Source organism: Pomacea canaliculata, linkage group LG6, assembly GCF_003073045.1.
Source record: "Pomacea canaliculata isolate SZHN2017 linkage group LG6, ASM307304v1, whole genome shotgun sequence".
NCBI classification, from domain to species: domain Eukaryota; kingdom Metazoa; phylum Mollusca; class Gastropoda; order Architaenioglossa; family Ampullariidae; genus Pomacea; species Pomacea canaliculata.
Window position 1 is genome coordinate 5,898,949 of NC_037595.1, and position 19,373 is coordinate 5,918,321.

Here is a 19,373-nt window from a genome sequence, read left to right on the forward strand (position 1 = left end):
TAAGAACAAGCAACCGATCCCCACTTATAACAATAAATATAAATTCAATGCACTGTTATCTTTTGTTACAAACCTTAATCGACAGGTATTAAGAATGGGGTAATATTGAAGAAGGGCAACTAAACCCAACACAAACTTTAAGAAATCACAATCAACCAAAAAAAGAAAAAGTGTTAAAACTTTATTGTGCATTTCTCATTGAATAAAAACATTGTACTTCATTAACATTCCACAATATCCCGTTTCTTGTTCCACAGGTTGGTCATACATTTTTTTTTATGAAATGGCGCAAATCCCCCCCCACACACACACAGTTTTTCTTCTCAGCCAGCTAGCTTGCATTCTCACCCATCAATGCACAATTCACCCACTGAATCACTCCTATGAGAAGTTCACACATGATTAATTTTAAAGGAAATATGGCACACACAGACAAGTCTTACTACAGGGGGAAAAAAAATCCACACACACTGCCAATATGGCATTCATAACGTCATTTCAAGATCAACAGCTATATGTGAACTGACATTCCAAACCTTGACAAAAATGTACCCAGCATGCTAACACTTTTTTTTTTCAAAACATATTAACATTATCTTTTCTTTAACATACTGAAAACAATTTCAAACAAGGCTCAAGGTACATGAATATCTCTTTCCAGTAGTGGCTGGGTAAGCGGGAGTGGGAAGGAATTTTAAAAAGTGCAGCAGATACATTTTATTTAGATGTTGCAAAAACATCTTTAAGCATGTCTAAAGGACTAAATAATGTCACAGACCAATCCACGTCAGACCTAAAACTTCACATGAAAGAAAATATTCTACTACCATAAATGGGGACAAAGAATTAAAAAGAACATTATGAAACATTCTGAGTGACTAGTGTGTTCACTAAGTATGGGCTTGGAAAAAACTTTGTACTAGCAAGCATTCAGGGGTCAATTGTGCTTGTGAAAACATATGCATGCCACGGTTGTAAAGAAACACATGTGGCCTCATCAATCAAGGTAGCCTTTTTGTATGATTAACTAGAGTTGGATAAATGAAAATCACCATCATGTGATTTACGTATTTTTGTACTGCCTTTTGTGAGATGGATGAATGAAAATTATGATTATGTGTACCTTACATTATGTGACTTTGTTAATGCTCGGCACTTAGTTGTAAAAAATAAAGTCCACGTTAAAAAAATATGTGACCATTAGCTTTACCCTAAAGCAAGATGCCTCTTGAGGGACAAATGTGATTTAAGCACTGAATAAATGTGCTGATTTACAGGATCTTCCCCTAGGCAGGACTGCTTGGGACCCATGACTAAATGGGATGTGCCTGCCTGTCTTGGAGAGCCTGATCTGATTTGAAAAACATTGTATTTGTCGCTTGACCCAGCAACTGCGTTTAACCTCTGCCTTTGTCAGGCAATATTACCCACAGTGACCCCAGAGTGCACCATCAGCAACTGGCACATATTAAAGATACTGTCAACCCAGCAGTAGCTTCCCATGTGACATACTGCCCTACTGTTTTTAAACATTGCCTAGATAGATCCCTTGTCAGAAAGGGTGGCATACCTTAGTTTTTTTGACATATTGTGACCCTAATTTTAACTTCACAGATGTTTTGGAACAGGAAGTTTGAGCCCATGTCATAGTGACTTTTGCCCTATTGTAAGTAGAATTAACTTTAAAACCCTGATGCCAACAGTGATCATCTGCAGTATTTATATATTTACAACTACCAGAAGGAAAGATGGCTGGGCCAGGACCCAATCCTCATTCTCTTATTACGGTGAGACAACAGACCAAGAATATTGCAATTTTGCTACAGCATAAAGGCCTGTTAATTCACTGGGCTGTTTGATTGAAGACATTGTTTAAGGTGAAACCAAGGATATTTATAATTTTAATTCCAACCTGTGACAGTGGAGATTAGGTTTGGTTGTGTTTCTTTATCTCATTTATGTTTCACCTTCTCTCCTCTATTTTTCCACCTGTAATTTCCACCCAATGAGTCTGGTACATACTTCAAATGCATTGTGAAAATTGAAGTTAGTGTTAGAAGGATATTTTTCATTTTGTCACATTCAAAGTCCTTTGTCCAGGAAAGTCAAGAGTGAGTGTAAGTTACACAGATCTGTGACAACCAATAATAACACAATGATGTAAATGGTTACAATGAAATGAACAGTTGATAGCTAGCAGTGAACTTAGATAAAGAAAGCAAATTTACTGACAGTAGGGGAAAAAGAGAAGAGCATTAATAGCTGGTGTAGAAGAGAGTATTTACACTGAAATTATTTACCCTAGTGAAAGATCATAAAGGGGGAAAAAAAACAAGCCTAAAAGGTACTAAATGAATAATGAAAGAAAAGGAATCTTGATGCAGAAGCAAGTGACAAGAATTCTCTCCCTTTCCCACTCTGAACTTGACAGGATCAAGCAGATTCACTAAAAGTGCTCTGATGGATGTCATCAATGTTTTCCAGCATGCAGCATTTAGGTCCAGTCCTCTGCAGAAATCATGCACCAACAGTTTACCATGGAGCTACACACGGCCTCCTCTTGTATTGTCCAGCATTATTTCCTCTGCTACCATTATGTTTACCGCTCTGCAACACAGTTCAGTTGAATTAAAATATTATTTCAACCAATTTCTTGTAATTTTAGCTGGAATGAGTGAATGAAACATCTCTTTGGAACCGTAAACACATTTCTAATAATTCCCATAGCATAATATTTCCATAATCCACTTGCATAAGTCTGTCTATATCTTTTTCTATGGAAACAGACCTAAAATATTTATAAAAACTCAACAATATCCCTGAGACAGAAAGAAAAAATAAGCTAAAGTTATCAGCAGACAAGAAGTACACGTTTCAGAGAATTACAGAAAGATGATGTCTGAAATGTTTGTATAAATGTGCAATAGTTTCCCCAATTAAAAATATTCTTTAAAACTTTCTTACTGATGAATCTGAAAGAAAAATGTAAGAATTAATGCAGAACTTTAAAATGTATGCTGTATTCCCATACAACTGCAATCAATCGATATATTCTTAAATTAAGTCCCTTAAAATGATTCATCACACTTACTATATAAATTATATCATCAAATTTAGTCTTTATAACTAATGAAAGCAAATTCTGTTACCAAGTGATATCTGAGGTCTTAAATGTCTCTAGTATGTTATCAAACATGGGTAAAAAAAAAAAAATTTAATTAAATGAACTGAATCAAACTATGTATCACATAAAAAGTGATGTAATGTCTTATATAATGGTTCATACCTCTATATCAGGGGTCGAGAACCTTATATCTGCCAAGGCCCATTTGAAATTTATAACATCATTTGTGGGCCATATAAAATTATCGATTTGAAAACTAGCATACTATATTTGATTAAGCTGTAGTTTCACCACAAAATGTTAGCACTTTTGCAACATGTACACTCCCAGCATGTTTGGCATGGACTGTCCTCTGAATCACTGCAATGCAGGTAGATAGGTCGCGGGCAGCTGACGAGAAGCATGTAGATGTCCTGTCTATTGCATAATACATGTTCCTTGCTTCTCCCTCAAAATTTACTTTATGATTCAGTTACTATAAATTTGTTATTATGGAAGAAAACTCCAAAATTTATTGAATTTTGAGTCCTACATGCTGTTGCCATGGCTGGGCCAGACCAAAGTAAGACATATCTGCCCTAGACAGTAGTGACATTTTGCCTTAACTCTGCTTGACCTGCCTCACGAATTTGATACCACTGACCACTCTTTGCTCTTTCAAAGACTTTGCATCCTCTATGGAATTCCTGGATCTGCACTAGCATGGTTCAACTCCTATCTGACAGGACCCAAACAGTGTTCGTCTATGGTTAAACACTACATACTTGACTACATTCTGTTCATTTTATACACAAAACTATTTTCATCATGCATCCAGTCTCATTATGTTTCTTATTAAGCATATGCTGATGACATGCAGCTGTGCTGATCTACCCTACCAAGTGAGTTTCACCCAGCTATTAAATTCATTGAAGCCTGTATTAGTGACGACAAAAACTTGATGGTACTAAACAAACTTAAACGAAATGATAAAATGGGCGAATGCTTCTGCTCGAGAAGAAATTGATTATAGCTTATCAGTCCACCCAAGTATGTCAAGGCAGGCAACACCAATATCACCTTCACATCATCAATCCAAAATCTCGGATTCATTGTTACTGCAGACTTGGCCCTTGATAGACGGTTCCCAGTCACTTAATCCCCAGACACTTCATCCCCAACGCTTCATCCTTAAAATGAAATTTTAACTATAAAAATTATGAAGCCGGCGAAAAATTTAACTGAAATTCAAATAATTATCTTCATATAAACATCACAATAAGTTTTACAATTAAAATAAATATTGAAATACATTAATAATATTTAAATCATGCTATTAACTTCAACGTCATTTGAACCTCTACAACATTAGTTAAAGTATTTTAATTGTAAAACTTATTGTGATGTTTATATGAAGATAATTATTTGAATTTCAATTAAATGTTTCGCTGGCTTCATAAATTTTATAGTTAAAATTTCATTTTAAGGATGAAACGTTGGGGATGAAGTGTCTGGGGATTAAGTGTCTGGACACCTTGATAGACAAGTTAGAGATGTCTGTCAGTCTGCCCATTATGAGCTCTGTAAGATTAGCACCATCTGCCACATTCTCTCTACTTGTGCTGCCACCAACCCTGTCTTACGTTCTCTTCAGAGTTGATTATGGTAACTTACTGCTTGCAGGCTGCCACACAAATCTTATTCATAAACTCCAGAAAGTACAGAACTCTGCTGCATGTCTGGTGCTTAGAGCTAGGAAACAGTACCATGTCACTACTCTCTTTCATTTTCTCCACTGGCTACCCATCCATTCTCACATTCAGTACAATGTCCAGGGCATGTTTTAATTTCTTTGCAGACCCTGACTATTTCTCTAAACTTCTCTTCCTAGCCAGATAGCAAAACTATCTTCCCTTCCATATCTCCCACCTACCCACCATCAAATCCTTTAAATGTGAACTAAAAACACATCTGTTCCATGAGGATAATTCTTTACACAAATCAACATAAAGCTAGTCCATTTTCTAACCCTTGCACTTTTTTTATTAATTGTCAATAGTTGTGACTGTAACCTATTGACTAGTCTTCCTGCTCATCTTCCTCTGAAACTTTATGACACTCTCCATCCTTACTGTTCCCTAATTCCTCTTATGTCTTCTAAGTTTGTCTTTCATTATTTATGTCATTTCTATTTAGTGTAGACCAAGTAACTTAAAAGCTTCACAGATGGTGAAGTGTCAGCGATGTAGGAGGTGAAATAATTGGTGGCTGTTTCTCTTCATATCAATTCACTGCATTGTATCTTGGTAAAGAAAGGTGGTGAGGTAAAGTAAATATTTTTCAACAATTTTGTTCTAATTTACTTGTATTTACTACTACTAATGCTCAGGATATTTTCAACACAATTACAAAATCTGAATGTCATTCCTGGCCTTCTTGCCTGTGCTAGGACAATGAGAGGGACCAGCTTCAACAGATGCATGCATAAAGTATGGGACAAGGAGGTGCAAATGAAAGTTCCAGAAACCCCAGCAGCATTCTACTTATGCTCCTACGCCACCACCTCTGAAATAATGACCACTATGAAATGAGAAACTCGTTTTAAAATAGTGAACTTGACACCTATATCCCCACATAGGCCCAAATGCTGAATCTTTGCCCTTAATGCCATGATATAGCCTTAGTTGCTGGCATGGCATAAAACACCAATAAACAAACAAATTTGCCCTTAATGCAAACTTAGAACCCTCCCCTTCTCTACCCAGCTTTTCAGTCCATTAAAGCTACTTTGCCGCAAGCTTTAAAAATTAAAAATTATGTTGCATTAGTGCAAAAACTAATAATGAGGTTCAAACTCATTAATTAGTCATTAGACAAGCAACAATGGAAAAAGGAGGGGAGGTAAATAAGGATCTACAATTTACACCACAACTAGGTATGGAGTTCTTGAATGTAAACCAACAAAGGAAGAAAGAAAAAGTGCAGGCATGACTTCAGCACACAACTAACACACACAAGCTTGGACCTAAAGGGAACTATGTCAGCTGCAATATGTCTAGTGCCAACCAGCGACAGGCGTACTCACAGGAGTTGCTGTCTTTGCCTTTCCGTTGCTTAGGATCCATTCTGAGAGAAATTTAGGTACAGCGAATGTTAATGGATTTTTTTTTCTTTTTGTTCAGTTAGTTAAAAACTGAATCATGATTTATAAACGTTTATCTTTTAAAATATTTAAACATCAATGTGTGTGAAATGTTCTCTACCAGACTAGTATTCCACACCAAATCAAACAATTTGGTATGTCATATACAATTTTTCTCATATCATAATCTGTTTCAATGACAGTTTGTCTTGTATCGAGCTCACATACATGCATTTATGTGTCCAGATATGCATGTGTGGATATGCACATGCATATTAATTTTGTGTTGTATCAGAGAGCTCATCCATTTGTTATGACAAACTCGCTTCTCTTTTCACAGTGGTTTTGTACAAATGTAAATAATAAATATTAGACACCAGCAATTCATATACTTCCCTGGCTTTTAGACTGTCAAAAAAGATTGTGGCAAAATAGCACTTCTTGTTAACTTTCATACATTTTTACATTTATAGGACTGTTAATTACAATTAGTCAGTTTGCCATGGTTGGCTCACTTCCCTCTATGACTCACCTGTTTCGACCTTTGCTTTTCCCTTTTTTATAGCGTCCTGCATTTTTCATAATTTTGCCAGCAGCATGGTTAGAAGATGGCCCTGAGTGACCACCTACACTGTCTGTAGGTGAGCTGGCTCCATTGCTTTGTGAGTTCGGAGTGCCTACATTTAAACTGCCATTGGCATCAGGGCTTTGAGGGTCCCCTGCAAATTATAAATGCAAATAAGAAAACAAAAATACTATACTATGAGCAACACCTGAGCTTGTATCATATGCAATATGCCATCTGTACGTGTGAACCAGTACGCACACATCAATGTCAACACACAAATTTTTTTTAAAATCTACTTACTGCTTCTCTCAGACTGGTCAGTTATGCCACTCACAGCCTGTCCAACAGCAAAACAATTTTGCAGCCATTAGTAGGAACATACTTTTATGAAAAAATAAGTTGGCATGAAAAAAAGTGCAAAAATCTGTTTGTATAAAAATGTTAAGGTATTATTAAGTAGTTTCTTAAAGTACCTTTAATATACAAGGCAGAACAAAGAAGTAAAAATTCTTTCAAATGAAGCTCCATGTTATTTGTGATAAAAGATAAAAAAAAACTGAAGACATTACGATATTGGCCATACCCACCCCTGGGGTATAACTGAATGAAATTTTAACATTTCTTCATTTTGTGTGATTACCCAAGATACAGAAGAAATCCAGATCTCTTCAACGTAAACACCAAACAATTTAGACATACGGAAACAGATTCATGAACAGCGAAAAGTTTCTGAGAATTCTTTTTCTAACAGGTCAAAAAGTGGAGTATGGGAGGGGGAGGGGGAGGGGGAAAAATTGGTGTTTTATACTGAGCCAGCAACTAAGGCAAGGCAGCCAGCCAAGTAGGGAAAGGGGAAGGAGAAGGAGAGGGTAAGCTCAGATGACGATCATTATGCACATAACAACTGCTTGCACATTATACTTACTGCAGCTGATGTGACTGATGATTTAGAGAATAATCGGTCAGATTCTTTAAATTTTCTGTTACGTTTATCTGCTTTGCTGCAACAAGAAAAATACTAAATTATATGACTAAATTTAATATTTTAACCACCAACCCAACTGTTTTAGTTCATTCTTAGCTAAACGAAGGTGAATAAACAGAAAGAATACAACTTAATTAGTACATATTATGTGTTTATTTTTTTATTTACTGTAAAGGTACAATACATGCGCAGAACAGTGTAGGAATGGTTATTAAGGAAATGGGAAAGGTTTATGTAGCGTAAAAGTATGGAGGAGGGTTTATAAAGCTTAAATATAGTGTATAAATAAATATACTGTTTCTATTTCACGGATTTTCGATTATCGCGGGTGGTTCTGGAACACATCTCCCGCGTTAAACGAGGGATTACTGTCTAAGTTTGTACAATGCTCCTGTATTCTACACAGATATGCACTCGGAGCCCAAACATAACAATTTGTATGCTCCTCTATATTTACAATCTTATACAGAGTAAATCACTGTTTTGCTATTGGCTACACCCCCTACATACACAACAACACATGCTGGCTCCATACTTAGTGTTAGTCAGATAGCGATCCCAGCCTTTGATGATATTTCCATATAGTTGAGTGTCTTCCAGGTAGCTGCCTTCAAATGCATAAATCTGTCGTTCAAGATTTGCAAGAGTTTCCTTTAACATAAAAAATGCAACCTAATTAAAAAGACCAGAATGTAAATAAGTTCGTAAAAATATTTTGTTCTGAGAGCTACTGCAATTAATTATATTATTATTATTGATTGCTACTGAATATTAGTTATTCCTTTGTAAATGATAAATAACTGGAAAGCCAACAATCACAAAAGACAAAATTTCTTATGTGCATGCAAACTGTATATACAACAAATAAAATTTACAATGACTCTAACTCTAGATCGTCAAACACAAATGCCGGGTCTTTTTACCCGACTTGAAGCACCCGCTCTCGGAAATTATTCAAGGGACACAACAACATCGATCATGTCCACTATTCATAACAGAAAGTGGTATTTACGCTTACTGACCAACTTTCATCTATCTTTGCAATAACAGCAGGGATAAATAAGTTTTTATTTGCCAATTAAACAAATTTTAACTGATCAAAACTCTCTAAGCTTAAGAAACCCAGTTCTGTGCCCAAGTGACTTAAGCCGCGGTCTCTCGCGCCACAGAATTAGGCTGACTTTGATTTGCGTTATTTCCTTTCCATTTGAATTATGTCGTTTCAATTGTACCGTATAATATACTATGAAAAGTTATTAAAATAGACAATAATAATAGTTACCGCGATTTCCGCTCGCCGTCGCACAAGCTCGATCAGTTCAGACCGTGTGTCCAGAGGTTGCGAGCCTTTCGACGTCGCCATCTTTCCTCTCGACTCGAGCCAAATAAATGATGCGAGTTATCTCCCTTGGAGTGGCCCGCCCGCCCGCGAATTTGCTTTTCCCGAAGAATTGTTGTATAGCGACCTCATCCGAGCCTTCGGATTGGCCGCTAGCTCACGTGACTTACTCTCTAACCCATACAGATTTGCACATACACATATCGCACTGTTTTGGGTTGTCTGTTCATAAAAGAGTCTGATGGTGTCGAGCGACTGCTACGCTTCAATAAAGGTGAAATTGCACATTCACTGGGGTGTAGCTGTGTATGAAACACGCAGGCTAATAAATTTTACGGAAGACGCCAATATTCATGCGGTGTAAATTGTCGTAGTTAGCGATAAACATCGTCGATGATTTTATTTTTAAATCATTTACGTTGTAGGGTACTATAACTGTAACCATCTACCAAAACAAAGACAAATGACGGCAAAAGATCCTCTTATCTCAAGTGAGACTAGTGAACCCCAATATTTGAGACTGTCTGCTTCCTCCCTTGACTCCGCTTTCTGTTGCTGGGTCATCAACTTTGAATTTTCTGTGTTGATTTCCATACCATACACTGATGATTCTTTTTCAACACACTTAACATGAGCAATCAGTTCTTGTTCTTCATCTGTTAACCCATGTACTTCAGAGTTTATGATAACTGTGTGTGCTGTTAAATAACATTCCATCCCGCATAGGAAATATTAAATAACAATATGTACTTCAACGTGCATGTTAAGATCGGTATCTCTCCACCCCCACCTCCCCCCCAGAAGAAGTCTGGCAGGTTCTCAAGTTCTAGTATGGTCAATAATCACCTGTTTGGATGAACAATGCAACAGTTAATGGCTGCCAAAAGCTATTTTGTTTTTGAATCTTTTCAAAAGAAACAGCTTTTTTTGTAGTCTATATTGTTCAAGCATTCCTACTATTCTTGCAGAACTTGCAGTATCATGATAAACTTCTTAAACAGAGACTCACAAACTCAATAAACAACTGATGTCCAAGTTTTATTTTGTTGTTTTGCGGTGACCACTGGTTCTGTCTACACAGAACAAGTGGTACTCCTCTATGTAAGTTATAAAAATAATTTCTTAGCAATAAAAAGTGAAATATTTTTAAACTTAGAATTTTAAAGCCCACACTAACCTGAGCTCATAATAGCAAATTCGCAAAAGACAACAGTCTAGCTAAAAGCACACAGAAATGGCTTCTGCATTCCAAATTGGCTTCTTGACATAACAGTAATCAGTTCTGTTAAATTCTACCAGTACAACATTAGTATCATTAACATTCTATGTAATTACTCCAGAAATTTTGATTATATATGCTTATGCCCACTTGTATAATCCATGAAACATGGTGAATGAAGGAAGCTCTGTATGCAACTTGTTCATCTGACATGTGATTGTATTAACTTCAACTTCTCTGACTTGCAATGTTATGATGTTATAGAAATAAAATGTTACATTAAAAAACATTCTGTGTAAAAATGAACAAATTAAGACTTGATATAAACATAATTTCTTGCTAGTAAAAATGTTCATAAAAATGGACAACGTAAATCATAAACTAGCATGTAAACTTAAAATATCAGGACTGGCAAAAAGACAATTCTTAACATTCTTTGTATATTTTACTAACATTAAGCATAATCATAAACAAATTCAGGTTTGACTATACTGACAAATACATGCTCATTCCATTTGGTGCATATCTTGTGGTAAAGCCTCTAGCAAGTGAGTCCATTTTCTGTTATATTCTTCAATCCAGTATCATGTTGTGTTTCGGTATTTGTGTTCCCTATTATTTTGAGCAAGTTGTTTTGCCATAGCGTTTGATAGTAACTACTGTTTTTTCCTTCAGCAATCTAAATGTTATACTGGAAACCATCTGAATAATAATAGCAACATACACACAAGAAACAATATTAGGATTTACAAGAGTTCCATGCTATGTCCTGACCTGATATTATTTTCCACTTTCATTGGTCACCAAAACAGGTGAAATTATTACATAAGGCAACCCAGAGGATTGATTGAAAGCATGATGGCTAAACATCTTTACCTGAATTTTCAGGGTACTCAATTAGTTATGAGTGAGCAGCGAGGAGGATAAACTTAGTTTTAATATTCAAATGTCCAGGGCTTGGATTTCTATAACAGTGCTAAGTGTTAATATATTATACATGACTTAATGATTAGAGAAAAATATGGGCCCATTAAGATTATGAAAACTCTAGGCCGAAGTGTAACCATTACTTATTAAACTGTTTCAATCATGCAGATCGTACTCATGCTGCTTAATGCCTTTGAAATGTAGGCTTCCAAGTGTGAAGAGTAGAGGTCAATCTGTTGGCATGCAAGACTCCTCAGTGTCATCAACACTATTCTATAGACGCTATAGAACAGAATAACATGCCATGAACTGGAACACAGAGCCCTTGACTATTCCATATGAAACAAAATCCATATTTGTACAGAAAAATCATCACATAATATAGCCATGTAAGCTTTTGTCTAATTTAATGTGTTAAATCATTGAGAAATGCAGAGAATAGGACAGGGATGCAGATTTACCCTGTTTTAATCCTTTTGGGCAGTTATAACATAAAGTCAGGTCCCCACCAACCCTTACTCTGTCCTTAACATACTTTTGATAGCTTTAACCATTTTGCCAGGTATACCATTTTTCTGTAATACGGTCCAGAGTTTTTCTCTAATCACTGAATCGAAAGCTCTCTGGAAGTCAATGAAAGGTACATAGAGCTTTTCATGATTTACTAGCTGCTTCTAAATACGTGCCACCAAAGTATATGATCTATTGTGCTGATCCCTCTTAAAGCCTACTTGTTCTTCACCCAGAGTACTGTGTTGCTCAATCTATTCAGCGATTCTTTTGTTAAGTATAGAAATGTAAATTTCACTACAGATGTTAAACAGAGAAATACCTCTACAGTTTTCTCAATCTGAAGGCTCGGGTAAGGTCCATATACAAGAAGTTTTTAGGAAAAATAAATATACATTTAGTATCACCCTTATTATGTAAAGCTTGCATGGTAGCTTCAGACCATGCATCAGGAAACAAACCATTTTCAAAAAGGTGGTTAAACTGAGCTAATAGGAAAGGGGCAATGGATGCTGAGGAATATTAGAAAAGCTCACTTAGTTGGGCCCTGCTGCTTCATTATTTTTCAGTGTGAGTGTGAGAGAGAATGTGTATATGTGTGTGTGAAGGAGGATATCAAAAGCTGATTTCTGACGATGTGTGTGTCATGTTTCCAGAATCTCTAGAGCTACCATTTGGATGTGTGGTTTTTTCCAATGTTCTCGTTTTGTAGGACACATTTGCTTAAGTTTAGTGTTGTCAACTCTTCAGATGTTACAGAGTTATCAAATTCATCTGCAGAATCATTATGAAGAGGATGTGAGTCAAATGATTGCCTCCTTTTCAGTGTTGTTTCCTCATCAGGTAATACAGGGTTTTCAAATTCGTCTGCAGAATCATTGTGAAGAGGAAGTGAGTCAAATGATTGCGTAGGTTCATTTTCTTTTTCTGCATCAGATATTTCCTCAAGGCAATCTTCCAGATCCTGTGTCTGCCCACTTCCACGTAGTGGTGCAAACCATGTGAATGGCACATTCTGCTTGCCTGTTGCAAGATACATCATGTGAGACTTCATTTTTTCATCTGTTCTAGGCAAAAAATTTTGAGCCTCCAGTGAGTAGTGGCTAACTACTGCAAACTGGTGTTTGCATGGTGCACCATTTTTTCCTAACTTACATGTGCACATTTCAATAGACATGTCCACCAGATAACACGCCTTCCCACTGTGCACTTGGAAAATATTGTTCGGCAAAGGTGTTATCATGTCCTTAGTGAAATTTGTCTTGCTGGGTACGTACTTCTTGGATAAAGTCATATCCAGGCGTCCGTTGGCGACATCTATGAGCCTTCGCTCATAATATGCTGGCAAGCTTGTGAGCAGAAAATCAAGCAACTGTGCAGGACTGTATGCACGAACTCTTTGGAAGATCCTATCCTTTAAAATCCGCATGGCTGCCTCAACATAATTGTTGGTGTCATTGCCACGAACAGGCAGCTGCTCTCTGTGGCAGATGGCCCACACATGCTGACGCTCATACAATCGTTTGACATATTCTATAAAACTGCTGTGCTGCAGAGCAACAGGATCATTCCTTAACACAGTGTAACAGTCCTGCAGCTGCTGTTGATTGTCCGCGTACACAAGGTTTCGGACAAGTTTCAGGAGGTGAGGACGATCATCTCTTGGAACTGCGTGCTTACTGTCCCACAGAAACCGCCATACTGCCTGAAGGATGTGAAACACGCACAGAATAAGAATGGATTCTGGAAACACCGTTTTCAGTGCCTTTCTCTCCATTTCACAGTCATCTGTGAGAATTACAACTGGCCCTCTCTCCCCTCGTCCATTAAAGGAATCTTTTGAGAGCAGCCTCTTGTACAAGTCAAAGCCTAGCTCTAGGGCATCTGTTGACTCAGAGGTGGTTATAATGCACCCTAGTGGCAAACCTCCAGCAGCACTGTGTGTAAGAAGGAGGAAGACCCTGCAGTTGTAACGGTCTACTCCTCCTGTAGAATCAATGAAAACCAGCTCACCGCTGGCCCTATGCTTCTCGCTAATGCGCCTCATTAAAGGAGTATACACAGCAATCACAGTCTTGTCCTTAATGAGCTCCATTGATGCACACTTCAGTTTCTGTTCATTGTTATAGTTCTCAATCAGACTATTTACAGCAGTCAGGAGACCTTGTCCTGAATCTGCACCATAGCTCTTCTGGAAAACTTTGGCATACAGTCTGGAAAAAAAGGCATATTCATGCATGTTTGTTTAAATTGAGAATAGCATTTGGGAGAATTAAATTGTCACTTCTGAACACTGCATTGTCTCGTGGACTTATTTTATTAAACTAATGTTTAAACTAAAAATGGAAGTAACCATCACTTCTTGTGGACAATTGAATAATTTTGGTACCAAGAGGTCTATCAGGAAAAATCTCAATCTTATTCCAGTTTTAACTTATATTACAACCTTATAATCCATGATAAGTTGCTACATGTAATTTGACCCCATATACATTGCTTCTTTCCAACAGAAAACACAAAAACTGACCTTATTTGAAAATGTAACCTTGTGCATTGCAACATTTGAGAGTAGCCCATTCAATGTTCAATGAATGATGCACTTAATGTAGTAGCACAAGAGACTTTACTTACTTGTAAACAAAACTCAAGTCTGGACAAACTGAACGGTCTGAGGCCAAATAGATGTAATTGTCTGGGTGCTCCATATGCAGATTAAATTTGTGCATATTGAGAGCAGATGCTGGAGTGTGCCCTCTAGCAAACAAATCTTTAAATTTTTGAATTGTGTCCTCTGAGACATCCCGGTGCTGCATTACTTTGGCATTGCCTGTGATTGGATGATTATGCACATGCTCAATATGCACAATCATAGGCAAAGCTGGCAAATGATGGTCACTGCTTTTTTTCCTGGAACAAAATAGTTAGCTATGTATAATATATTGCAAAACCACTCAGAAAGTTAAATAGCATTGCTGTAGATGTAACATGACAGATGTATGACTTAATATACTCTCACCATACACACACACCCAAAGTAATACTGATATCGAAAGACAGAACTTACATGGTAGTTGCTTTGACTGTCAAGGTCATCTGAGCGGGGCAATTTGTATTTTTGGAGTTTGGCTTCTCATCTGCTGTTTTACTTCTTGGTAAAGTATTGTGCTGACACCTGTAATAGATTTTCAGTAGGGTTCCTTTCCCAGTAACTCGGGCAGTTGTTTTTACACGCCATGTAATCTGGGCCTTTTTCTTGTGTTGGTCAAACCAAGCTCTTGCATCTTCTGCAGTAGTGATGGGCACTCTTATTTCACACTTAAACTTGCCTTCACCCATTGCTGAATACCAGCAGACATGATATTCCTGTCCTTCAGGAAGGATGGCCTGCCAATAATTCAACCACAATGTAAAAGCTAGCAATAAGCATTTTGAAATTTTGAATGCTAAGTATAAACCAAAAACAGCCTGTCAAATATAAAAAAAATGTATTGTTAAAATAGCAAAGTTCAGTTAATGTTATATTACAATGAAAATTATGTTTTGTTAATAAAACAGCAATGTTTAGGAGAAGGAGAAGCAAAAAATAGCATGCAGCTGTATTTAGCATTACCCTGATTTTAACAAGTAAATGCTGTTGTTGCATAAGAATTAGAACAGCAGAGAACAGTCATGCTAAGTGCATAATGGTAATACATTATTTTATGAATGATTCTGCTGTTTTCTAAACTGTTAGAAATTCAAGAGCCTGGTTTTTGCTCTTCATTTTTCAAACATTATTAATAGCAATTACCATTTCCTCATATTTTTAATTTAATAATTGTTGTTCATGAGTAAAGAAATGTTGTTATGCAATAATGAGGCAACACAATTAAGCATTACTATCTCATTCTGAAACCATTGGGAAAATGATTTCTTTGAAAAAAATTGATAAATCTTCATTTGGGAACCTTATATATAGGCCTATATATAATGGGCAAATGTATATATTTTTGCAGGCCGAAAATAATAGAGGAAGACAGTTATGCTGCTTTCTGTGAAGAACAAAAGTATAAGGCAAAACTATACTGTCTAAACTTCCCCGATCAAAAGTACGTCTTTCTCTGGGATTAACACGAACTTTTATCGTAAGAAATGTATGTACACGTGCACATGAAGTCTGAAAATTGACAAATATATACATACCAGCAAGTCAGGATATTCCTTGATTGGTACACCTGATTCACAGGGTTTAGTTGTGTGTGTCATCTGAATCGACATGATGACTAAAATACTGGCGTTGTCGATATTGTGCCAAATGCTCGCTTAAATGATAAGCTGTACAGTAAACTGCTGCAGATAAGCGCGCGTACTTTTTAATATTTATTAAAACTGCTTATTCCTGCCACAAACTGCCGTATGTGGAGTCTTGACATCGAGCAGACGACAACCCAAAACAGTGCGATATGTGTATGTGCAAATCTGTATGGGTTAGAGAGTAAGTCACGTGAGCTAGCGGCCAATCCGAAGGCTCGGATGAGGTCGCTATACAACAATTCTTCGGGAAAAGCAAATTCGCCGCCCGCCTACCCGCCTGCTCAGAGTGGGGTACGTGGAAATGTGGTTAAATCAGAAAAATGCCTCAGCTACAGCGCATGAAGATTTTTTTTTTCATTAGCAAGACGCATCAGAAAGAAGGTTGTATACATAACAGGTAGATTTGTTGATGTCTTGATGGTACTGTCAGCAGAGCCCACTCCTACCTAAGCCCCTATAGTAATATTATTTTCCAGTTGTTATGTATGTACTTTGTTTCTTACACCCTGAATCTGGAAAGTGACAGTAGTGTCCATTTCATGATTTCGATGTCCTTTCTACTACACCATTTTCTTACCACACTGCACTTCCGTGGCAGCAGCTATACTCATCATGTACTTCTGGGAAGTAATCTAGCTGCCAGTGCGCAATAACATCCGAGGCTGGAATTAATTAGCCAGAGGGATGGAGAGCTTGTATATATACACCGCTGTTAGTTTGGCTCTGGTGTGGTTTCTTTCATTTTGGACAACCCAACGAAAACGAGTAAGAGATGGGAAAAGAGCAACAATAATAATAACAAAATATAGTTTGCAGCTGAAATTCATTTAATTTAATTGCACAGTTTCAAACACCTTCCCCCTTCATCTCATGATTTACGTAACATTACAAGGAACTCGATCAACGTTTCTTACAAGCAGGTGAAGTACAGGTATGCAAACAGAGGCGGACTGGCCAGTCGGGCCTTTGGGCAATGCCCGGTGGGCCGGTGGGCCCATTAATTACTTGTTCTATAGCAGGGGTGGGCAATTAATTTTCCCAAGTGGCCGCATGAGAAATTTGGATGGTTTTAGAGGGCCGGACTAATATAGTTAACTCAGTTTTACCCAATACTGTATATATAGTATATATACTGGCGGGCGGGCCGGTCAGAGACAGGAGGCGGGCCGGATCAGGCCCGCGGGCCGCCCCTTGCCCAGGTCTGTTCTATAGAATTATATTATAGGCCTATTTTAGTGAGAAGGGCCGCCCCTGTATGCAAACAAAATCAGTGGCTGGAGGCACTGTCATGGAGATTTATATATAACAAAGCAAAATTACCAGTATAACAATGGAAACACAAAAATTAATACTTCTACTTATCCTACAATTGATATCACAGAATAGCAAACGTGTAAAGTGAACAAGATAAAAATCCGTTATAACATACGAGTTACAACCTCTGTAGTTTTAGACTGGAATGAACATGTCTTTCGAGACAATATGTACATTTGTCGGTGTGGAGTTGTACCATGGTTAGAACAATTTCGGATTAGTTTTGAAAGTGCAAACATTGATGGTAATTAAAGTAGCTCATTTATCAATAATGGATTTTTTATTTGAATTATATTATTCATTTCCAAATCTTCATCAGAACTACTGTCTGTTTCAATTAAGGTGTTTTCTTCATGTTCGGAATCAAATTTGTATTGTTCAACGACAACGATGAAAAACTTGCCCAAGTCTCACATACCCTCCTGGTTCACCAACGGATAACGTTTGTTTATAAACGTACCTAAGTTGCTGTAACCTCTTGGTATGGGTTTCGCACTATTGATAATTTGGCGATTTCTGTTGTTGTTGTTTTTTTTTGTTTTGGGGGGGGGTGTTTTTGTTTTTGTCTTCAAATAATCCCCCCTCCCTTTTCCCCACGGCCTGGTTACGCAGCCTCGAGCTTTTCCCTTCTCCTCCCCCCACTTCCCGTGACGGCAGTGTTCATCCCCATCTGTCTGGTCATGGCCTTCCCAAGTAGGTCTGACGACTTCGTAACTTGTGGGGTAACAAAATTTCCAGTAGACAGTAGTCACTGGTGGACAGTTCCAGGCCGGCTGTTACGTATGGCATGGGAAGGAGACAGTCCTTGGAGCTGTTCGACCACTACCCTCCACAAAAACAACTTAGTACACTACTAGAGTGCTACAACTGATCAATAATAACATTAAAGTGTGCAAAATGTGGCCAAACGAATCATTACTGGTGACAGACATGATTTTCATGTTTTGTGTCCGAGTATCATATGCAGTGCGACTCGGAAAGTAGTAAAGATTCACAGGTTAGTCTAGCTCCTGCGTCTCTTGAAAGTGTCTCAAAACACTGTCGAATGGCAGTTTATTCTTGCACAACGACGAGGAACTAATTGTCTATTGACTCTTCAGTCACACGTGACGGAAAATCTGTTTCCTTCCTCTTACAGATTGACGTTATATATGTAGGGCGGCACTAGCACGGTGACTCTCGACGGGTCTTCTACAGCTGCATGAGTGGATGTGGTTAAGACCCAGAAGTACCCCGCTGCGTCACAGGTTATTTCACCTCCAGTACCTATAGAGAATATTCGGGAAACCCAAAGACTGATATAATGACGTGTAAGACCTTTTCTTGTGCCATGAGGACCATTGCTTAATTTACGGTCCACAACCGCACGGTAACCTTAGTGCCAGGGAGCGCTCGGAAGCAAGAACCAATGCAATTCATGGACCTCCAGGTTATCTGCTACCCTCCGGGGTTTTTTTGTTTTGGGACGGGGGGACACAGATTGTAGATATACGAATATGAGTAAATTTTTATGTCATCGACATATACCGCTTACGCTCGTCAATCTCAGTCACAGGTTCTAACACGTACGTCCCCACCGAAGGAGTTTGGACTCCCATCCCACTCTTCTCGATCGTTCACACACAGCCACAATTAAAGTGAGTGGCACGTTGTTCAGGAGGCATTAGTCGGTGCGCGCAATAAAGCCGAATAGCTCACTTGAAACATTGCCGCAAACGATAACATTCGAAGCTTTTCCTCCTGGGCGAACGGCCTGGAAAAGAGAAGTCGCCCAGTACCGAGCAATGAGAAAAAAAAAAAAAAAAGCCAGCCATCGATTGCCTGTGGAAAACAAGTCTGTTTTTAGAAGATATTCCCCCTTTATTATTGTCATTCTGAAATTAACTTTTAGTTGGTGGTTTGAGAAACGAAAAGAAAGGATACCGACAAGAAGAGCTTAGAATTAGTACGAGGGTTAGACAGGCGCTATCACT

The 19,373-nt window shown here is 37.8% G+C and overlaps 2 protein-coding genes across 3 annotated transcripts; both read right to left on the reverse strand.

Moving 5' to 3' along the window:
* Positions 1 to 165: 165 nt before the first annotated feature.
* Positions 166 to 9,217, reverse strand: LOC112566192 (chromatin modification-related protein MEAF6-like). 2 transcript variants are annotated; one of them, XM_025242203.1, is made up of 7 exons: positions 9,081 to 9,217; positions 8,334 to 8,449; positions 7,739 to 7,814; positions 7,114 to 7,150; positions 6,778 to 6,964; positions 6,189 to 6,229; positions 166 to 2,607 (listed from the first exon to the last, which is right to left on the reverse strand). In XM_025242203.1, coding segments are annotated over exons 1-7 (540 nt in total). In that variant the 5' UTR covers positions 9,162 to 9,217; the 3' UTR covers positions 166 to 2,605. The 2 variants fall into 2 exon arrangements, with proteins under 2 accessions (XP_025097988.1, XP_025097987.1); XM_025242202.1 differs by lacking the exon at positions 6,189 to 6,229.
* Positions 9,218 to 10,775: 1,558 nt separating this feature from the next.
* On the reverse strand, positions 10,776 to 16,350 carry LOC112565624. Its single transcript, XM_025241181.1, has 4 exons — positions 15,976 to 16,350; positions 14,858 to 15,177; positions 14,425 to 14,700; positions 10,776 to 14,006 (listed from the first exon to the last, which is right to left on the reverse strand). The coding sequence occupies exons 1-4, from the start codon at positions 16,048 to 16,050 to the stop codon at positions 12,461 to 12,463; spliced, it is 2,217 nt and encodes a 738-aa protein (XP_025096966.1). The 5' UTR covers positions 16,051 to 16,350; the 3' UTR covers positions 10,776 to 12,460.
* Between the last annotated feature and the right edge of the window lie 3,023 nt (positions 16,351 to 19,373).

Excerpts from the sequence above, each read along its gene's own strand:
- LOC112566192 (XM_025242202.1), bottom strand. The coding sequence starts at position 9,161 with ATGGCGACGTCGAAAGGCTCGCAACCTCTGGACACACGGTCTGAACTG. Across the intron at positions 8,450-9,080 it reads GACGGCGAGCGGAAATCGCG|GAAACTCTTGCAAATCTTGA; the intron begins GTAACTATTATT and ends TTTATGTTAAAG. Across the intron at positions 6,965-7,113 it reads TGACCAGTCTGAGAGAAGCA|GGGACCCTCAAAGCCCTGAT; the intron begins GTAAGTAGATTT and ends TATAATTTGCAG.
- LOC112565624 (XM_025241181.1), bottom strand. The coding sequence starts at position 16,050 with ATGTCGATTCAGATGACACACACAACTAAACCCTGTGAATCAGGTGTA. Across the intron at positions 15,178-15,975 it reads AGGAATATCCTGACTTGCTG|GCCATCCTTCCTGAAGGACA; the intron begins GTATGTATATAT and ends AATTATTGGCAG. Across the intron at positions 14,007-14,424 it reads GACTTGAGTTTTGTTTACAA|ACTGTATGCCAAAGTTTTCC; the intron begins GTAAGTAAAGTC and ends CTTTTTTTCCAG.